This window comes from Halictus rubicundus, chromosome 1, assembly GCF_050948215.1.
Source record: "Halictus rubicundus isolate RS-2024b chromosome 1, iyHalRubi1_principal, whole genome shotgun sequence".
NCBI classification, from domain to species: Eukaryota; Metazoa; Arthropoda; class Insecta; order Hymenoptera; family Halictidae; genus Halictus; species Halictus rubicundus.
Window position 1 is genome coordinate 24,947,786 of NC_135149.1, and position 21,078 is coordinate 24,968,863.

General features: G+C 39.2%; 1 protein-coding gene across 4 annotated transcripts in view; it reads left to right on the forward strand.

Annotated features, from left to right (window-relative positions):
- Positions 1-20,817, forward strand: part of LOC143358792 (membralin) — a 135,259-nt gene extending 114,442 nt beyond the window's left edge. For 3 of the 4 annotated variants that reach the window (XM_076796247.1, XM_076796274.1, XM_076796255.1), the window contains exons 12-13: positions 10,474-10,768; positions 15,180-20,817. In XM_076796247.1, the coding sequence (XP_076652362.1) occupies positions 10,474-10,768; positions 15,180-15,406 (522 nt within the window). In that variant the 3' untranslated portion in view covers positions 15,407-20,817. The remainder of the gene's footprint in view (positions 1-10,473; positions 10,769-15,179) is intronic. The other variant, XM_076796265.1, reaches the window with a different exon arrangement.
- The last annotated feature ends 261 nt before the right edge of the window (positions 20,818-21,078 follow it).

The following is a 21,078-nucleotide window of genomic DNA, read 5'->3' on the forward strand; positions in this document are numbered from 1 at the left end:
TTAGTTTGCAGAATAAAAATTTTGCTGCATCAATTGCGTGGCACAGTTTTAATAAGTTGTATGCGCGATACATCAATATTCTTAATTAATCTGTCTACTGTGTTAAAGATCCACATTTTTATCCCAACTTCATAAAATCCGCAGTACAGGAATCAGTTTAACATTAATTATATGTCATTGTTTGCGTTAGTAACGACACTGTTGCCATCAGAAAGTGACATTCGTACAAATGTTTTCGTATATTTGCTGGTAGTAAATATTTTTGCAGTTAGTTGTCCTTTATTTATACGATTTACTTTCGCGCGACAGTCTACACACTACCGCATTGGCGGCTTATATTTTATTAAAAACTTTTAACTAGTATCGAGAGCACACTCGACAACGCCGGATTGGTTGTCAAAAGATAAATCAGTTTTATCCGGTATTTGTGTGACAATGTCGTTAGTGGAATTTACGGTGCTGAACCTTTAAAAACAATTTTATTTTGAATAAAACACTGACCCTACAGACTAGATTTTGTTCTATAGGCTTTGCTTCATTTTTAATTTAGTATGTACTGTAATACAGAAATTTCTAGACTCAAACGTAGAAAAGCAGAGTAAACGAAACATCGAGCATACCAGCGAAACAATACTAATCTAACGACAAGACTTCCTTATTTCTGATGATTTTCGTTATGGAACTCTTATCAATTTACGCGCGACATTTTTCTGATTAAAACGAGACCACGCATGACATAAGTCGCAGCACGTTTGCTTGTTTAATTTACAATACAGTAGAACCTCGATTATCCGAACTAATCAATGGCACATAGCTGTGTGAAACGTAGCTACAGCGTTAGAGTACATTTTTACTGATTTATGCATTAAACACATTACATCAATACAGATGCAATCTATTTCGTAATGAGGAAACAGCATTTTTAATTGTTAAGTCATTAATCACTCGAGGTGATCAAATTATCTGAGACACCATACTTTCGATCTACATACAGAAATATACATCGCGTGTGGTGTTATTTTAATTCGGAAAACGAGACGGAAAAAATGGTAAAAGTTTCATAAAAAAAAAAAATAAAAAATTAGAGAAATTGCAATCTTTTGCTTCGCTTGTATTAGCGTAAGTCTCACCGATACTCGACCTCTCGCTCGCTCCACGATCGCTTGACTGTTTCCAAGGGGAATCCTCTCAATGGTGGGGATACCATTTTGACAGTTACGGTAGAGACCTGCGCGACAGTTACGGAGATATTACTGTGACAAACTTTGCGCGATTCCATTATCAATTGAACGGTGTTCCGTGTGTAATATATTGATTTTTCCACAGTCCTAGACCAGAACACCAGCGAAAAATAATGTGGGCGCCATCTTCTTTTTTCTGCGCGCGCCGCGCCGTTTAACAAATCTTCTTTCCCGGCGAATTCGCGATAATTCCTTAATAATGAACCGTCGTGTATGGTCTTGTTCCCGTTCGAATAAATGGTACTGTTCAAAACCAGCGGGAAATAATACGCTGGGATATTTCGTTCCCGGGAAACGAGGAAGGGTGGGGGGTGGGGGGTGAGGGGAGGGTGGCGGCGGTTAGTAAATGTGTACTTGGATAAAATGTTTCGGGATTAAGACGCGGCCGGCTGTTTGCGGATGGCGAAATAATTGTCCGCCGCGTAAGCACTCCGACGGGAATACAAAAGTTTCCGCGAGAAGCGTTCGCTCGTTCGCGCTGAAAATGAGCATTAATCAGAAATACTTTGCGACCCACTTTGAGAATGCTCGAGAGTCGGGAACAAATATGTTCCCGGGACGGAAGTTAGGAGCGGCGGGCGTGCTGCCCGACACTTATCAAAAGGAACTCCTCCTCAAACAAGGGGCACGCGTTTGGAAATTATGTCACGGAGCAGTTTTCCCTTCGGTTTCTCTCTCTTTATCTCTCTCTCTCTCTCTCCCCACTTTTTTCTCTCTCTTTCGTTCGCGGTCGACCGATCAGTCATTTCTGACATCGATCGCCAGGAATTTCTCAAGGGGGCCGCAAATGTGTTTGTCTTTCAAATTGCTTGGATCCGGATGTTCGGGGTCTCTGTGTGAAAATATGTTTACCCGTCCAGTGAACTCGTTCGATTGAACGTTCCCGGAAAGTCGAATCGAATCGAATCGATAGGTGAACATTGTGACTTACTCCCCTCCCTTTTCTCCTTCTACCGATTTTCGTCGAACAATCTGCAGAGATCGGAGCACACAGTTATCTTTCATTTTTAAGACTAGAACAACCAAATCATCACTCATTTTCAGTACATTTTGTTTTGTGAAAGTTTGTATGACTTTTTCGAAAATATGTCAATAATTAATTCTGTAAAGCAGTTTTTCTTTTTTTTTTGTCTTCTTGTTGTCAAATTTGATGTAGTACACCCACATATACCGAGACGAGTCATTTTGACCCCCACTTCTTTTTTTAATTTCTTCATGTTGTTCCATGGCCGTAACAATATTTTCGCTTGTATATAAAAACATGTAACGGCTGTATATATTGACATGCCTCTGTTTTCGATGCCCGTGCATTGCAGAAAGTGTTTCTCACTTAGTCAGAAAGAAACGTTATTTTGCGCCATAATACTTTCAGAAAATCGGAATTCTATTTTTTCTCGTGATCTGCAGCAATAGTTTAACCCGTAAAATTACTTTGAAACTATGGGAAAATTGTCACAAGTCATTTTGACCCCTCCGGTACAAGTAGGTATACGTCAATCGTCGGTTGTTCTAGTGTTAACCCCTTAACGCACAGTTTTTTTTTTTTAAAAACCGACCAAAAAAAGTCAATTTTCGATATACTGCGCTTTTGTTCCATGGAAAAAGGCTATAATTTATTCTTGAATAAATAAGTGTTATAGCTTACAATCCCGTGTAAATGATAAATATCAATGAAACGATTCTTTTTCTTTGCTTTCACGTTGTTATTTTCAATGCTCGATTATATTCGATTGTGAAAAATTATAGCAGTATAAAATACAACGCCGCTCGAATTATCTCGAGTGTGCACAGTTTGGCCTGTTTAGGGCGCTCGAATTAACTCGAGCGTACAAGTTAAAGGGTTAAACAAATATGAATCTCACAAAATAAAAATAGTGAATTTTCACCCGGAGGAATCTATGAGGGTTAAATCCGATTTCTCGTTTGCCTAGGAAAATTCGCGATCGGTTTAGAAAGTCGTGCGAACGGAGATCAGTAATACATTAATTTCCATCGGAGGCTGCCTCCTCTTTGCAGAGGAGAAATTTTTCAATTCAGCAAGCAGTAACGAACGGGGAATTATAACGAAGGGATTCCTTTGGTTATCAGCGGAGGTCCTGTTATTGATAGTAACAGCGGCGAATGAAGAGCAGTCGGGTCAGCTGTTGCTTTTACCGTCGTGGACCTGGCGTCGCTTAAACTTAAGTTACGTAAACGCAGCCGGGACAATGTGCATGACAGGTGAATCGATCAGAATAATGCCGACCAAGGATTTCATTGAGCGAGCATAAATACCATTCAATTGTAATTCCATTGTATCAGATCCGTTTCTCGATGTCTTTTAATTATGTCATATTGTCTCAGCGAATCCGCTTGGCAGCAAGTTGATTTCGATATTCCTTTCATATTACGCGAAACGCTCGGTCCTCGTCACCGGTAATGTCTCGTTCAGGCCAGTCTTTATCGCATTCCGTTCGAATTAGGTGCAACAAGGAAATCACACGTTACGCAATGTTATCACGTTGTCCATTAATCTAGCACCTATCGAATTCCTACAGAGTTAATTGGCCAGTCTCTGTTTAACGCTTTAAGCGACCAACGAGATTGGAAAAGCGTTGAAAAATTACGATCATCCCTTCTTCATGCGCCAAAGAAATAATAATGAAAAGTTGATATTAATTGTCATAATTTTTAATTCTATTTAATTGGCTCTTCAAGAAAGTCCTCAACCCAATATACTAAAAAAATTCAGTTCAAGTGTATTCATAAATCTGACAGAATGGATTTTTCTGCATAACTAAATTTGATTTCCTGAAAATTTGGAGTGCAGAAATGTTTATTTAGAAAATTGAAATTTGTCGTTGCTGACGTATTGTAATTCTAATTTTTCGTAAAAATGGATCTGTGGAATTGCATTTTTCAGCGACGGAATTTGTTTGTAGAAGTTGTGAGAAATTACGCGAATCACGTCTGGTGAAATATTCGTGAAGAAAAAAATAAATTTTTCACCGCGTCAATTATACGCCGAGTGATCCGATTCGATAGCGTACCTTGATAATCGAATGAATCGTAATTAGATCATCGCGACGAGCATATTAACAGTTATTATTATAATGGCGTTACAATAGGCAGCCGTTGCGTTAATTGCGTTCGATACGTACGGTACATATTTTGCGTGGAAGAATCGAATACCATTAAAGTGTAATGGAACGGCTAATTAGCTGATAAAAGATTCGAATGTATAACAGATTGGATTGTTATGCGCGGCGAAGAAATACAATGTTTTACGGTAACCGTGCCTGCGCGTATCTCTACGTAATATGCGAACAGCCTGCACTAATAATTAAAGCAACGGGCTTGTTGCACATTTATATGTGTTCGAATACACCCAAGTGCAAATTACATATCGCGGTAAATACAGGACCGTGAATTGTATCGCATTTTTCATAATGAAACATTCTGTACACTCACTTGAATTGTCGTGCAATGATCAAGGAATTTCCATTAAAAAAAGAAAAAACATAAACTTTTAGGAAAAAAGGTACATTATGTACTTCAAATATCCACGAATAGCGACATTCTAATGCGTGAAGTTAAATAGTTGTGCGGAATAAAATTGCTACAAATTAGTTTGAGAAGAAAGGCATTCGAAACCAGAATAAATGAAATCTTCATTCGACGTTCCTGGCAATTCGGAACAGCTATAGTACAGAACAATGGACGTCTCTTCATTGCGTAATCATATCTTTCTACAATAGACCAATAGATACAATAGTTCTGGCACAACAATCTGACATCGTGACAAAAATGAGTAGGTGTATTTTAAAGATACCGTTACATTATTTTCGAGTTAATAAACATATTAACCAAGAAACTAAATGTCTATTTCGCTCCAGTTTGTTGCAATTCGGAAAATTCTCATTTTCCATAAAGATCCGTTGTCTAGAATACATCCAATAGACCAATAGATACAATAGTTCTGGCACAACAATCTGACATTGTCACAAAAATGAGTAGATGTATTTTAAAAATACCGTTACATTATTTGCGACCTAATAAACATATTAATCAAGAAACTAAATGTCTATTTCGCTCCAGTTTGTTGCAATTCGGAAAATTCTCATTTTCCATAAAGATCCGCTGTCTAGAATACATCCAATAGACCAATAGATACAATAGTTCTAGCACAACAGTCTGACATTGTCGCAAAAATGAGTAGGTGTATTTTGAAAATACCGTTACATTATTTTCGACCTAATAAACATATTAATCAAGAAACTAAATGTCTATTTCGCTCCAGTTTGTTGCAATTCGGAAAATTCTCATTTTCCATAAAGATCCGTTGTCTAGAATACATCCAATAGACCAATAGATACGATAGTTCTGGCACAACAATCTGACATCGTCACAAAAAAGAGTAGGTGTATTTTAAAGATACCGTTACATTATTTTCGACTTAATAAACATATTAAGCAAGAAACTAAATGTCTATTTCGCTCCAGTTTGTTGCAATTCGGAAAATTCTTATTTTCCATAAAGATCCGTTGTCTAGAATACATCCAATAGACCAATAGATACAATAGTTCTGGCACAACAATCTGACATTGTCACAAAAATGAGTAGATATATTTTAAAAATACCGTTTCATTATTTTCGACTTAATAAACATATTAATCAAGAAACTAAATGTCTATTTCGCTCCAGTTTGCTGCAATTCGGAAAATTCTTATTTTCCATAAAGATCCGTTGTCTAGAATACATCCAATAGACCAATAGATACAATAGTTCTGGCACAACAATCTGACATCGTCACAAAAAAGAGTAGGTGTATTTTAAAGATACCGTTACATTATTTTCGACTTAATAAACATATTAAGCAAGAAACTAAATGTCTATTTCGCTCCAGTTTGTTGCAATTCGGAAAATTCTTATTTTCCATAAAGATCCGTTGTCTAGAATACATCCAATAGACCAATAGATACGATAGTTCTAGCACAACAATCTGACATTGTCACAAAAATGAGTAGATGTATTTTAAAGATACCGTTACATTATTTTCGACTTAATAAACATATTAAACAAGAAACTAAATTTCTATTTCGCTCCAGTTTGTTGCAATTCGGAAAATTCTCATTTTCCATAAAGATCCGTTGTCTAGAATACATCCAATAGACCAGTAGATACGATAGTTCTGGCATAACAATCTGACATCATCAGAAAAATGAGTAGGTGTATTTTAAAGATACCGTTTCATTATTTTCGACTTAATAAACATATTAAGCAAGAAACTAAATGTCTATTTCGCTCCAGTTTGTTGCAATTCGGAAAATTCTCATTTTCCATAAAGATCCGCTGTCTAGAATACATCCAATAGACCAATAGATACAATAGTTCTAGCACAACAATCTGACATCGTCACAAAAATGAGTAGGTGTATTTTAAAGATACCGTTACATTATTTTCGAGTTAATAAACATATTAACCAAGAAACTAAATGTCTATTTCGCGCCAGTTTGTTGCAATTCGGAAAATTCTTATTTTCCATAAAGATCCGTTGTCTAGAATACATCCAATAGACCAATAGATACAATAGTTCTGGCATAACAATCTGACATCGTTACAAAAATGAGTAGATGTATTTTCAAAATACCGTTACATTATTTTCGACCTAATAAACATATTAATCAAGAAACTAAATGTCTATTTCGCTCCAGTTTGTTGCAATTCGGAAAATTCTCATTTTCCATAAAGATCCGCTGTCTAGAATACATCCAATAGACCAATAGATACAATAGTTCTAGCACAACAGTCTGACATTGTCGCAAAAATGAGTAGGTGTATTTTGAAAATACCGTTACATTATTTTCGACCTAATAAACATATTAATCAAGAAACTAAATGTCTATTTCGCTCCAGTTTGTTGCAATTCGGAAAATTCTCATTTTCCATAAAGATCCGCTGTCTAGAATACATCCAATAGACCAATAGATACAATAGTTCTAGCACAACAGTCTGACATTGTCGCAAAAATGAGTAGGTGTATTTTGAAAATACCGTTACATTATTTTCGACCTAATAAACATATTAATCAAGAAACTAAATGTCTATTTCGCTCCAGTTTGTTGCAATTCGGAAAATTCTTATTTTCCATAAAGATCCGTTGTCTAGAATACATCCAATAGACCAATAGATACAATAGTTCTGGCATAACAATCTGACATCGTCACAAAAATGAGTAGGTGTATTTTAAAGATACCGTTACATTATTTTCGACCTAATAAACATATTAATCAAGAAACTAAATGTCTATTTCGCTCCAGTTTGTTGCAATCCGGAAAATTCTGATTTTCAAGATCCGCTGTCTAGTCAGAATACATCCGACCGAGTAATAGCATCTCCCACAAATTTTTCCATCGTGTCGAAGAAGTATAATTTTCGCGTAACGGTGTCCGATTCGAGCATACTTCGTTCGGCTCGGTTGTATTCAATAACTGGCAAACACGGTAACCCGGGGTATCGGGAGTTTTGACAATATTCCTCGCCGGGCAAATTAAGTTACCCGGTCCTGGCCCAGTTACGATTAACATCTGCCGATGGTTAAACGTGGCTCGTTAACAAGCGCGGCCAGCCAGCCAGCGAAGCGATGATCGACAATTATTTCGCGGGAACGAGTTTACGAATAGAGCGGGCCGCTGGAAAATTCGAAAACCCGGAGGGCAACAAGACACGACTGGATAAACCGGATCGTTTTGATTCCTGCCACTGCTTCCCCCCTCTCTCTCTCCCACCCCCTCTCCCACTCTCTTGCTACGGTACGTTTTTCTCTGTTCAACCTACGGTCTCTGTCTCGCGTCCCTTTCCCGTATGGTCAGAGTTCAGGCGATTAGCCCCGCGGCGTGATTATATGCCGGCCGATATCGATGTCATCGGCGTTGATTATCCAGCAAACGAAAATCCGATTTCCTCGGTAACCTGTTTCGTCGTAGCCATCATTTTAGCCCGGCTTCCTTTTTCAACGGTCGACGGACCCATCGCTCCTCCTCCTCCTCCTCCTCCTCCTCCATTTCTCTTTCCCGTGATTCAACTCCTCTGATCCACCTCTGGCTCCGTGGAGTGTCGTCTTCTTTTTCTGAAACGATGCAGATTCGTTCCGGTACACCCGACGAATCACCGTGGATACCATTTCCTTCATGTCGACGACAGGTGCTCGGTCTCGAGATATCTATTTTCCATATTCAGCCTCTCCGTTTTGTTCGTTCGTTCGTCCTTTCTTTCTTCCTTTCTTTCTTGCTTTCTTTCTGCCGTTTTCATCGTTTGCGCTCTCGAGCCATCGGTTTGCGCGTTGCGTTTCGACGTTGTTTTATTTATTATTTTCCATCCTGTTCTTCAACGGCTTGTTCTCCTCTTTTCCGACGTGTCTTCGAGCTTCGAACTGGACCCCGTTGACACGTGCGACGCTGGCCGTTGCTGAGTTTTCGCGTCGTTCTGCCGACGCACACGTTTCAGCAATCTGGCTTTACTTTATGAAAAAGAAGAAAGAAATGAAGTTAAATGGGTGCATTATATTACAGTAAACATAATTTGTAGAAACAACTCCCACCTCAAAAGTGCATAACTGGGGAGCTAGGGTCTGTTCTGACCAGGACTGTCAGGATCGTCAGTTAAGAACTCGATTCCTGACGATTAACCCTTTGCACTCGGCGCTATTCTCATTCTAAAACAAAATTTTTCTTCCGTCATTTCCACATATATTGTTTCAATGTTTAGTAATCTATCAAATACAAATTTTGTAATGTAACAAATATTTTGTAATATTTTTTGTAATTTCTTTGAGATAGTGCTACAACAATTTTTAATGGCGCTTCAGAGTCGCCGCCCGAGTGCAAAGGGTTAAATTAAATGAATTTTATTATTTAATTAAAAATATGTTTAGAAAACTGGATAAATAAAATTGCGAATGGTATTAAGCATCATCTATTATGATTGTAATGCAGGTCGGCAGTCTAAAAGTTGAAAAAACAAAATTTTATAAGCATGTAAGAATTGCTGAATCTTCTGATTTTAGAACCGATCAAAGGTCCTAGGTAACTTCTTAAGAAGATGGAGAGATTGTTCGAAATTTTAGTTTGTCGAAACGCGTGGTACTTGTTGATAGATCTAATAACAGTTCCGCCACAACCGCCATCGAAGGCGGTGCACAAAGCCGGTGCACAAAGCCGGTGCCGGTGTATATAGCCTCACGATATCACTTGTTTCCACGAACGGCGTGTATGTCGCTCGTGGCCAGCAAATTTATATGGAAATCCACCAAATTTGTTCTATACCATTTCTCTCGTTCTCTTCGCACCCTTCGGAAACCCATGCGGCAATCTGACTTTCCTTCTCCCTCTTCGATTTGCTACCGAACACGCCGCGCCGATCGCAATACCCTTATTCGCCGTAGTTGCAAACAGTCTACACGCGCATGTGGGGTATGAATAATTTCCCGTCGACGCGTGGGCGGACAAAGAAATTTTGGAAATTGTTGAAACAAGACTGAAGCCACCGAACGAAATTCTGGTCCGAGAAATAACGAATGAAATGCAGATGCGCGCGAGAATTTGCTATTCGAATTTTTGAAATAACACGCTCCGAAAGAGGGAAAAAGAGCACGTATGTATACGAAAAACTTGATGTACGATTTTTCTTAGTCGTTTTATGCGGTTTCACGTAAAAAGCGTACAATCAACTTTCGTCATTTTCCTTCTATGAAACAGTGAAAAAATATCATACATTAATTTTTAAGGTGTCGTTGTAAAGTAGAGGCTTCGGTCTTCAAATCTGTGGAAGATTCATTCACGAATTTTCAAAATCAATCAAAAAATTTCTTCCAATGTTTTTACAAAAGTTTCGCGCATTTTCGGTTTATTGAATTTTTAAGGAAATATGGGTTTTTCATCTGGGTTACACCATGTAAAAATATAAAAATATAAAAAAGTAGACTTTTACTTAAGACGCGTCATTTTGTAATAATACAGTTCTCTTTCGATGTAAGACGATGGCTCGGGACGGCTTTCGACGTGTTGCGGATGCGAGTACCTATACGCATTGCTCTTGAGTGGGCTGAGAGTTTATGGGTCCCATAAAGTTGTCCAACTTTTTAAAAGAGTAAGAGTCTTATATCGAATGAAAACTGTTGACCATCGTTGACCGCTAACCGCGACTACCCCCTGTTCTCCCCTAATGATCGATCCCGGTTCTGTTCTGATTCCAGCACTCGATGGTGTACTTCTTCCACCATTACGAGCTGCCTGTGATCCTGCAACAGGCGCAGTTGCAGAGCCTCCTCTTCCGCAACACTCTTCGTGGAATCCCCGCGCCGAACTTCAGGAGGGGTGCACCCCCCATTGAGTTCTCCATAGGGCTGGATCCGGGGCTACCACGGATGACTACGTCATCATCGAGTCCGACGCCTGCCCAATCGGACTCCGCCGCACCTGAAGTTCAAGAAGAACAAGCAAGAAGTACGGAAGAAACGACTGCAGCAAGTCAGGAGCAAAGCAACGAAGGTATGGTTCCAATATCCTCGTAAGAGGGTCCCGTCAAATACAGTGTGTCCCACGAACTCTGTCCACTTGAATATCTTGGTTATTTTAAACAATACTTAACTATATAATATGGTATAAATGATATTCTTGCAAGTGGAGGCGTAGAGAAGATATAGAGGTCACCTTTGTTTTTTTTAATGGAGTGTCCAATATTTTATGCTCGATTTCGATAGATTGCCGTATTCTGAGTATAAAAGTACTAAAGTGTATTTGTCCTAAAACTTACCTTTGCTGATATATTTGACTGTTTACATTTTATTACTTTCATTATGGAACGTATTCCAGGATATGCTCGCTACGTCAAATGTAAACATTGGTAGGCTTTCGACGTCTCTCAGTGTCAGTCAGTTTCTCAGTTAGTGAACATAAGATAGTCAATATGAAATTTTCATTCGAAGAACAATTAGAGATGCTTCTAATTTATGGAGAAAGTAAGAGAAACGCAATTGTGGCTCGAAATTTGTACGGCGAAAGATATCCAAACCGCATATGCCCTCCACACAAGATTTTTGAAAGATTGTGTGAAAAATTAAAAGAAACTGGAAGTCTCGCTGTTCGTAATATGATTCGAGAAAAGCCTGTATGTAGTGATGAAGATAATGAAATTAATGTTGTTGCAGTGGTACATCATAATCCTCATATCAGTGTACGTCAGATTCAGCGCGAATCTGAAGTCAGCAAAAGTGGTGCATCACGAATTCTCACTCGTCACAAATATCATCCGTACCACATTAGCCTTCACCAGAAATTACATGACATGGATCATGCAAATCGTGTTAGATTTTGTGGATGGGCTCAAGAGCAGCTACAAATCAATCCACTTTTTTTCTCTTTAATACTATTTACCGATGAGGCTACTTTTACCAGCACTGGGCGTGTTAATTTACGTAACACGCATTATTGGTCAGTACAAAATCCTCCCTGGCTACGAGAAATTGATCATCAAAGACGCTGGTCCATTAATGTGTGGTGTGGAATCACAGGGCAACAAATAATTGGGCCGCATTTCATTGACGGCACTTTTACTGGTTAAAAATATGATACGTTCTTAAGAATTACACTGCCAAATTTATTAGAAAACGTGCTATTAAACGTTCGTCAGACAATGTGTTATCAGTATGATGGATGTCCAACACACTATGCTCGAAGGGTGAGAAGTATACTTAATGAAATATTCCCAAATCGATGGATAGCGGTGGCACTATTTGCTGGCCAGCACGAAGTCCAGATTTAACACCCCAAGATTTTTTCTTGCGGGGAACATTGAAAAATGTTGTGTATCGAGATGCACCAACAACTCCGGAAGATATGAAGCAACGAAGTATCGCAGCGTGTGCTACAATAGACGCTCCAACAATAAGACGTGTAAGAGACGCAACAGTTCAAAGACTACAACGTTGCATCGCTGCAGATGGCCGACATTTCGAACATTCTTCATGAAAACAGTCAAATATCTCAACAATGGCAAGTTTTAGGACAAATACACTTTAGTACTTTTATACTCAGAATAATCTATCGAAATCGAGCATAAAAAATAGGACATTCCATTTAAAGAAACAAAGGTGACCTCTATATCTTCTCTACGCCTCCACTTGCAAGAATATCATTTCTACCATATTATGTAGTTTCTTAAACCCTACAACTTCTGTAAGTAACTTTTTCTCGTATTGTTTGAAATAACCAAGATATTCAAGTGGACAGAGACACACTGTATAAGCCGGACTTTTTCTCTAATTTCGAATTTCAGTGGAATTTCTTCGGGAATATCACCGAGCTATTTTTCAATGATGACGTTTGCGGTTATAGAAGGTTTAATTTGTCAGTCTATTAATATATTAACCCTTTCGGTGCGAGCGCCGGATATATCCGGCATCCATGTGACAGCCTGTATGCACGAGCGCCGTCTATAGTGACGAATTTTATATAAATGTCTCTTAATGTTAAAACCAAAAACGACACTTGCTGGAATGAACGTTGTTTTATTAAGCACAGTTCTTATTTAACGCTTAGGAAGATCTTCGTACAAAAGAGGACTGACCAGGCTCTGTGTGCGTTTTCGGAGCTGCGCCTCGTACAGCGGGAGTGTCACGGCGGACAAAGCGCTCGTAGCGAAAAGGTTAATAAGGAAGTAAAACACCTTGCTAATTACTACGATTAAGAGCGATGAAGGTTAATACAGTTTCACCGGAGTGACACCTTTGTAAATATTTACAGAGAAACTGAACGTTCCATTTATAAAGGGGAGGTTAAGTTAGAAATTTCTGAATCATCTACAGACAGGAAAAAAGTGTGTGCGGAAATTCACGCAATTTAATCTCTTCAGGGACGAATTTGCAACAAGCTAATAGGCACGATCATTTCAGGAGAGATACGCCACATTTTGTTTTCTGTTCATGAAAATTTGATTGAAAGTAATTGGAAGTATAGACAGGCATGGTTTAATTAGTTATTTAAATGTCTGTAATAATATATGACGTTACACGAGTAACACTTTTATTTTAATATATTAATATGCTGTTTAAAAAAGTTCGAGAAAGTGCATTTCTCCCTAGGGCCTGGGGTTAGATGCACTCCTGATTGGGGATAGACGCACTCCTTTATTTGTATTCTTTTTTTTCTCTACCACATATTACACAAAGGGGAATAAAGTACAATTGCACAAAGTACAGTGTTTTCTTTATATATGTCGCCAAGACCTGGATGATAAATGTCTCGGAATTCTCCCTACTATCGTGGGGTATACCCCGAAGCTCGAAACGCCTAGAACGCCAAGACCCGTGTTGTTGACATGTATCGAGGATTCACTGCACTTTGTGCAATTTAAGTAGGTGTCCATCGAACAGGAGAAAAATTAAAATAATTGTGAATGAGCGCCATATAAAAATCAAATTAGGCGTACACGTATTTGTCAGTATCCTGGAAGAGGTTAACATACTTGTCAGATAACAAAGATAAATCCGATCGAAAGCAACGTTTTCACCGTCGAAGCAAAAATACGCTTCCACCGTTTCCACGGTCAGTTTTGTTTCGAATTCCAACGAGACGATCCCCGGCCGGCTCGAATCATTTTACAACGTCGATTGTGCACTTTGTAGAACTTGTAACGCCAACACTCGTCTGACGAACGCATCCGCGCATTGTTTGGCATACTATACCTTCGGATCCCCTTTCCGGATTCCCATTGCCGCACGCTCCCGCCGATTATTTTCCCCGTTTTTAATTCCGGCCACCCTTGCACGCGGCGATCCGCGCCATCGATAATCCTTTTAACGATGGAAACGATATTTCAAAGGATTTAGAGAATTTAAAGTGGTGGTCTGACCTCAATTTAGAGCGATTGTCATTCGAAACCGCGCCATTGAAGCGGTCTCGCGTTCACTGGAGTAATTGTTTGTCCGGTGGACGTTTGAGCAATCGTATTATTGAGAAAAAAAAAAAGAAGAAGAAACGGTCCAAACGTGTCCCGAAAATTCGGTTCGAAACCATCCCTACGAAATTGTGTTTCTTTCTACTAATCGTTCTGTTTACAAATCCCATGCACACCAAACGATCGCGAATGATGCGTAAATTTTATTATAAGCGCTACGTTGTTTCTCTACATTCATCCTCCACATGTTAAATGTTTTATTAGGGTCACCCTGTACAACTTCGTCCCTTAAGAGCCCAAGAGTCCGTAGATTCGCGATAAGGTAGAGTGACCACGTTACCGACAAAAATAGGCGAGAAATGGTTTTACGTGCCTCAACTTTTTCGTCCTTATATGATAATATTTTTCGCTGGGAAAGGGCTCATTCGAAGGAGGAAGGTCCAATCTAGCGCGCGCTGGTCATAAGCTGCCGAGATTATGCAGATATTTGGTAATAGAAGCGTTAGAAGTAGGCCAAAAATTAACGATGCGCATGCCATGGAATGAAAGCATTTTTATGCCATTGGATGAGTTTTCTGGATGAAATCGAGAGTAGCGCGCGCTAGAAAATATCTCCAGCTACGAATCGCGCTATATATTGTCTTGATTCTCTGCGAAACAAAGCCAAAAACTTGAAGCACGTTTCCGGCGTCAGAATTCATAATATCGATAACACAGAGCAAAAAGCGTGACAAGTTTAGTCACAGACTTAAGACCCGTCGGATCAAGACCAAGACGGATCTTAAGTCTGTGTCTGAACGGAAATGATACAGCAGTTGCCGACCAGCTAATTCTGCAAAAGTCACGTGACTACTCTTGGCCCTTAACCCTAGGAATACTGGGAGAGGGGGGACCTCTCCTCGGACCCCCAGGTTTACGGGTGACGGGCCCACGGCTTATTATTCCTAGGGTTAATCTCCTAGGACCTGAAATCCCTAGATACTGAATCGATCCATTGACTGTTAGCCACAGATAAGGCCTCGGCGTCAACCACGGATCCAGGCACGAGTACGAGGCCGACCACGATCGATGAATCGCCGCCGACCTCCAAGGCATCGGACAACGAGAGTTCCTCATCGGTCGACACAGAGGACACCCGATGCTCGACCACTGTCTCAACGACCGAAGGTTTCGAAGTGATCGAGGCCGCCGAGGCGAGTCGGAAAGAAACGGCGTCCTGCCAGGACAAATAGGTTATCCGTATACAGGATATCCGATCGCCTCGAGTCGTGCCAGTCGTTTAAGCGGACATCTTGGAAGCAGGCTGTCGCCTCAACGCGACATGCTGCGTGTCTCAAGGCCGACGAATCTTGAGGCTCTCGCTTATAATCATCTGGACTGGGGTCTTATCCGTTCATTTGTGAACCATTCGGACGAGCATCGTTTTCACGACCACGGAAGAGGAACGTTCCATTCGAAGCGTGCTGGGGACAAGGTCGTCTCGACGGTCCTCCGTTGGCCGCGGTCCAGGTGCTAACATCGATCAAGCGATCGCGAAACACTGTCGAAACGGGACAACAGGTAACTTGGCTTCATCGTGTTGGGGACCAGGTAGCTAGAACACACGCGATCCCGTCACGATCGAGACGATCACGCGCGCGACACCGTTCCGACAACCCTGTCAACGACGGAACGATTCGGACGTTGATAGGGGGACGCGGTTCAACGAGGATTGCGAAGACTGCGATTAGATTAGAGCTCCGAACTAGCCCGAGACGCTTGCTGGCACCTATCGATGACGTTCAAGACTGTTTTTAACCGTTCAGACGGGCGACTGTTCGCAGAGTTGCCTAGAGTTTTTCCGAAGAGTTTAGGGGACGGGGGTAAGATCGCGAAAGCGTGGTACGCGTCGAAACACGGTTGTTCTCTTCGGAGCAACAAGTTGGAGCGTTTCCAGCGAATTTCTTTTCCACTATTTGCCTGCGTCAGGTAGAAGATCCCGTTTCGAGGATTGATCTTGGCACGATGAACGACGGATCGTGTATAGGGAGAGAGAGAGAGAGAAAGAGAGAGAGAGAGAGAGAGAGAGCGCGCGGTTGCCGCCAAGGTGAAACACACTTTGCTCGCTTTTGTCCTCATCTACGCGTCGCAGGGTTCCGTTTATATAGAGCAGCATTGTCCACGGGCTCCTACGCACGCTTTCGACACCTTGCGCACACCTTTGCCAACAAAGGACGACCTCACCGGTGGTAAAAGACAGGGGACCTCGAGGTGTACCCGTTTCATGCAGATGGCAGTTGACGACGTCTCTCTTGGTTAACGTTTCGGGTTTCTTTGACGACAGAGCAAGTGTCGCTCGATTTTCGGCGATCAGGCGCCCGCGTGACGATGATGTCAACGTGTTGCTAGGGCCAGGGAGAGTGAAGAAGAGTCAGTTGCGATGGACCAGGGAGAGATCTTTTATCTATGGAATTTACGGTAGACTACACTGTTATTATGTCGATCGCGACAACGAACTATGAGCGACTCCGGTTTCTGCAGATCGCGGTACGCAGACGTTTGGATTTGTGTAGATATCTGTGGTACAGTTATGGCAACGTTCACAGTTGTTGGAATGATTGCGAAACTTTCTGGTAATAATGATGCCTGATGAATGGACGTAGTATTTTTACATATTTTTCAAGATTAACGAAAGATGGCGTAATTTGTGATAGCCTTTGTGCAGAAAATTAAGTGAGCGTTTCGTTGAAATTCTTGAAGGATAAGAGAAGAAAAAGTATAAATTTAATAAGATTAATTTCCTGACGAAGCAAGATTGTGAGAAACAAGAATATTATTCAAGAAGTATAAATCCAATAATATTGTTGATTTTTTCTCACAATTTTACATTTCTCACAGAATCACATGTTCTTGTGTTTAGGTGTGAGAGTGATTGTTAAAGAAAAAAATAGTGAACAAGACTTGCACTGTTTGTGTCTAATTTGTGTAACAGAAACGTTTGTTTCTCCAAATCCACGCGTCCAAGTAGTATGCATCCAGAGAATGTTTATACAAATTCGGAATTCTTCTCGCCGCTCTACAAAAACAGGAAGTCGACGTATTTCGTTTTTTTTTTCTTTTTACAGAAGATTTCTAGGGTTTTGAAGTGAAGACTAACTTCCGAAAATTTTTGGAAAAGAGAGTACACACAATCGATAAATCTCTTTTAAAACGATGGAATTATCATATAATAGTTCGCAGGATTAGACTCTTCGTTAGACAGGTTTTATTATTGCTGAAGACAGCAAAGGTATGATTGAATCAGTTGAATGGTTAGGCATAATTGTCGTAGAAGGGTGTATATAAAAATGAAATACGATTTAAGAAAATTATTTAATGAATTTAGGTGACATGATTGTCAGGTTTGAACTCGGTTATATATATATATATATATATATATATATATATATATATATATATATATAAATCGTACTATCATTGTATCGAATAGATTTAATACGCTATTTTTCTCTTTATTACAGCAGGTGTAGGTTTTATGTTATCGAAAAAAAATTAACTAAAATGATTTTGAAAAAATTTATAATCATTTCTACCGTAAGTGTAAATAAATTTTTAATGTTATGTAGCTATATAAAGTGTGCCTATCTTACTTTCATTCAATACGACGTAAATTCTTTCTTACTAACGTTTGAGCGAAAGTTTTTTTTGTTATTAAGTTTTTATTTTATAAAGAGAATGAAATTGAGAATTATTCAAGCATAGGAAAATTGTTTATAATTTATTTAGTTCTTCGAATTCCCAGGAACTTGTCAAATTTATGTTTTCACTTTCTACGCCTCGTAGGGGAGGAGTTTTCAAATAAAGATACTGATTGAACGAGTTAATTAGTAGTTACTATAGTACAAGCACACGAACACATTTTGTAAATCATGGAAGGTAAGTTAAACTATAACAAACAATCTAGAGTAAATAGTCTAATTTTTAATTTAACATTAGCTAACGAATTTTAACTTTCCTTTAAATATGCTGATGAACTCCACTTTAGGCCACTTTGCAATAATCGCTTTCCAATCATGTAACTGTCAGACGGCAGATCTTCTGAAGGCACATGTCAATGGTAAATATTGTGTCGATCTTTTTCAGTATAATTTTCATCGATATATGAAAATTCAATACTAAATCATTATTTCTTAATTTTCGGTTAGCTCACCTCGGCAAATCGATGTGACAAAACCTAAATTCGACCTTACATTGTTAAAATGATATCTATTAACAATAACTCCGCTGTCCGACGGTTAAATGTCGACATATGTTCACGACGCTTCCCACCAATTAACTTATTTCAACTTCAAACAGTTGGCATAGCAAGTATTTATACATGGATGAACTTTGGGTAAAGCTTTGTACAATTATAGTCTATTAACTAATTTTTGTAAAGCGCTAAGTCCACGCATACATGCGTATAATTCGCTTATAGTAATAATAAAAATTGGATTCAATGCTCGAGTTGCAAAAAATGGGATCATGTTTGAAAATTATTTTTGTTTTTAATTATTTTTCTGTCAAAACTTTTACCAACATGTTCGTAAAATTTTTCTAATTAAAACAAGCATAACATAACTCGGGTTACACTTGCTTCTTCAATTTACAATTCGGTAAGTGTTGCATATTCCACTGATTAGTTCGGATAATCGAGGTCGCACTGTATCGTGAATTAAACGATTGAATACGGTCGAAATGGCATCGTGCTTGGTGTCATTTTAATCCGAAAAATGTCCCGAGTATGTTGTTAAAAGGTTCATAAAGAAATTGCTTTCCAAAAATCAGTTAAGAAACCTGAATTAATGCGAAGGTTTGCTTGAAATTGATCGATATATCAACTCTTTCTACAGTTTCGAATGTCGTCTTCGCGCTTGCTCGAGAATCTCCACGATCATCGACTGTGGAGCCAGATGTTGTATCGATGACGCCATTCGTGTGTACAGAAACGACCGTGTACTTCATCGGGAGCGTGTCATTCGCATCTCGCGGTGGCTCTCCTTCATTGTCCTTAGGCTTAATTAATTAAGTCGTTTACCTGGTAATTTAGCCCGCGGTAATTGCAGGGCGCTAGGCGTGTCGTTATCGCGAACGAATTTCGCACGTTGACGTTCGAAACGATGGTTGAAGGTGTACATTGAAAACAATCGAGTCGGAACGAGTCAGCATACGGTCGCATAGTGATCCAAAATGCTATTCCACTGCTCTAAAAACATAACACTGAAAATTCATTATTTCCTGCAGCTACACTTCCCGTTTCGTTTCGCTCAGTTGCTTCGTTGGCATTTGATAACGCGCATTTGCAAAATTCTTGCTATTCTCTTTCATTATCTGTAATATGGAATCCTTGGCTAAACTTCACCTCAGGAAACCAGAAATTTGTAACATTTTTTAATGTAATCCTGTAGATTTTAGCGAGCAAAAGCCGAGAACCCAAGTTTTAATCCTAGGTGATCACTAGTTCGAAAGTTATCTGCTTTAAACACGCATAACTTTTGAACCAGTGAATTCCTAATATTAAATCTTAGATTTTCGGCATTTTCTCGCCAAAAGCTAGAGGATTGCATAAAAGATAGTTAAAAATCTCTGGTTTCCTGAGGCGAAGTTTAACCAAATCCTTTAATTATTTTTGAAAAATTGGCCAAACTCTTATTCGAAGCATCGTGAATGTAACAAGGAGGTTAGGAATGGAAGGTCGGAAAATCGTTTTTCGAGTACTGGAATGGTATTTTGTGGAACGATTTGCCGGGTCGCCGCGTGAAAAGTTGTTGCCTGAAGCTTGGCCGCTGATCTTTGTAAAATAAGCTTTATTGTAACATACATACGTCCGAGACGTTTCTCTTTTCTATGTATTTCGTACGACCATACTCTCGTCGCGCGTCGGTACGATCGATTACCACGAGATAGCGTTTCGTAGACTAATTGATCGGCTGGCGGCGGGACTTTTTCTAAAAGGATACTTACTGCACATAATATTTATTCATTACTATCAATGTTCTTCTATCGATGTGCGTGTATGCCAGTTGTGTCGTGGAATCGGGTTCGGGTCGAGTGTTATGCCGTGTGTCCACACGAGAGCCATTATCGAGAGTAGTTACGCGACAGTGTTCAATTGAGAGCGGACTGTAGCGAGCTATAGTCCCCGAGGGTAGAACGGACAGACATCGAACAGAGTCAGTTTCAGCTCCTCTAGGATAGTTTCTATACTCTTGATACGAATTGTTTCGGTGAAATAATCTCAAAGTGGAAACGTAGCGTTAAACCGATGTTTCCTCGAGCGCGAGACTAGATGATCTGATGCTCTCTTGATTAGTATACGCTTCTCTCGTCGCTGTGTGAATGATCGACGGGTGAAATTCGAACGGTTGTAAAGAAACGCGGATCGATTGTTGTTTTTAAATGTCTCTAATTCGAATTTCATTGATACCCGTCTGTGTAAAATATTTTCGTAAGCCACTTACCTTGTAAGAGTTTCTTTTTAGTTGTACATAATACTGCGTCATATTATTATTATTATTATTATTATTATTATTATTATTATTATTATTATTATTATTATCATTAATATTATACTATTGCTGTTCTTACCGATAGATTATAAATAAAGGTAAATAAACGAATAAACGAGCAAGGATGTTGATTTGCGTGTTCTTTCCCTTGTAATATTAATTGTAAAAAGAGTCGGAAGAAGGTAAAAAAATCATTCAAATACGATTATCCAAGTTTTTCAGTGAATTTTAAAATTTCTTAAAATTCTGTTTTTGAAGTATATTTTTAATTGAATTTTTGCTCGCGGATTTCTTAATGATTGCTATGATAAATTGAACTTTTTTTTAGTAAGAATATTTTCAGAATTATATTTCAAGTAAAATTTTCAAAAATGCAG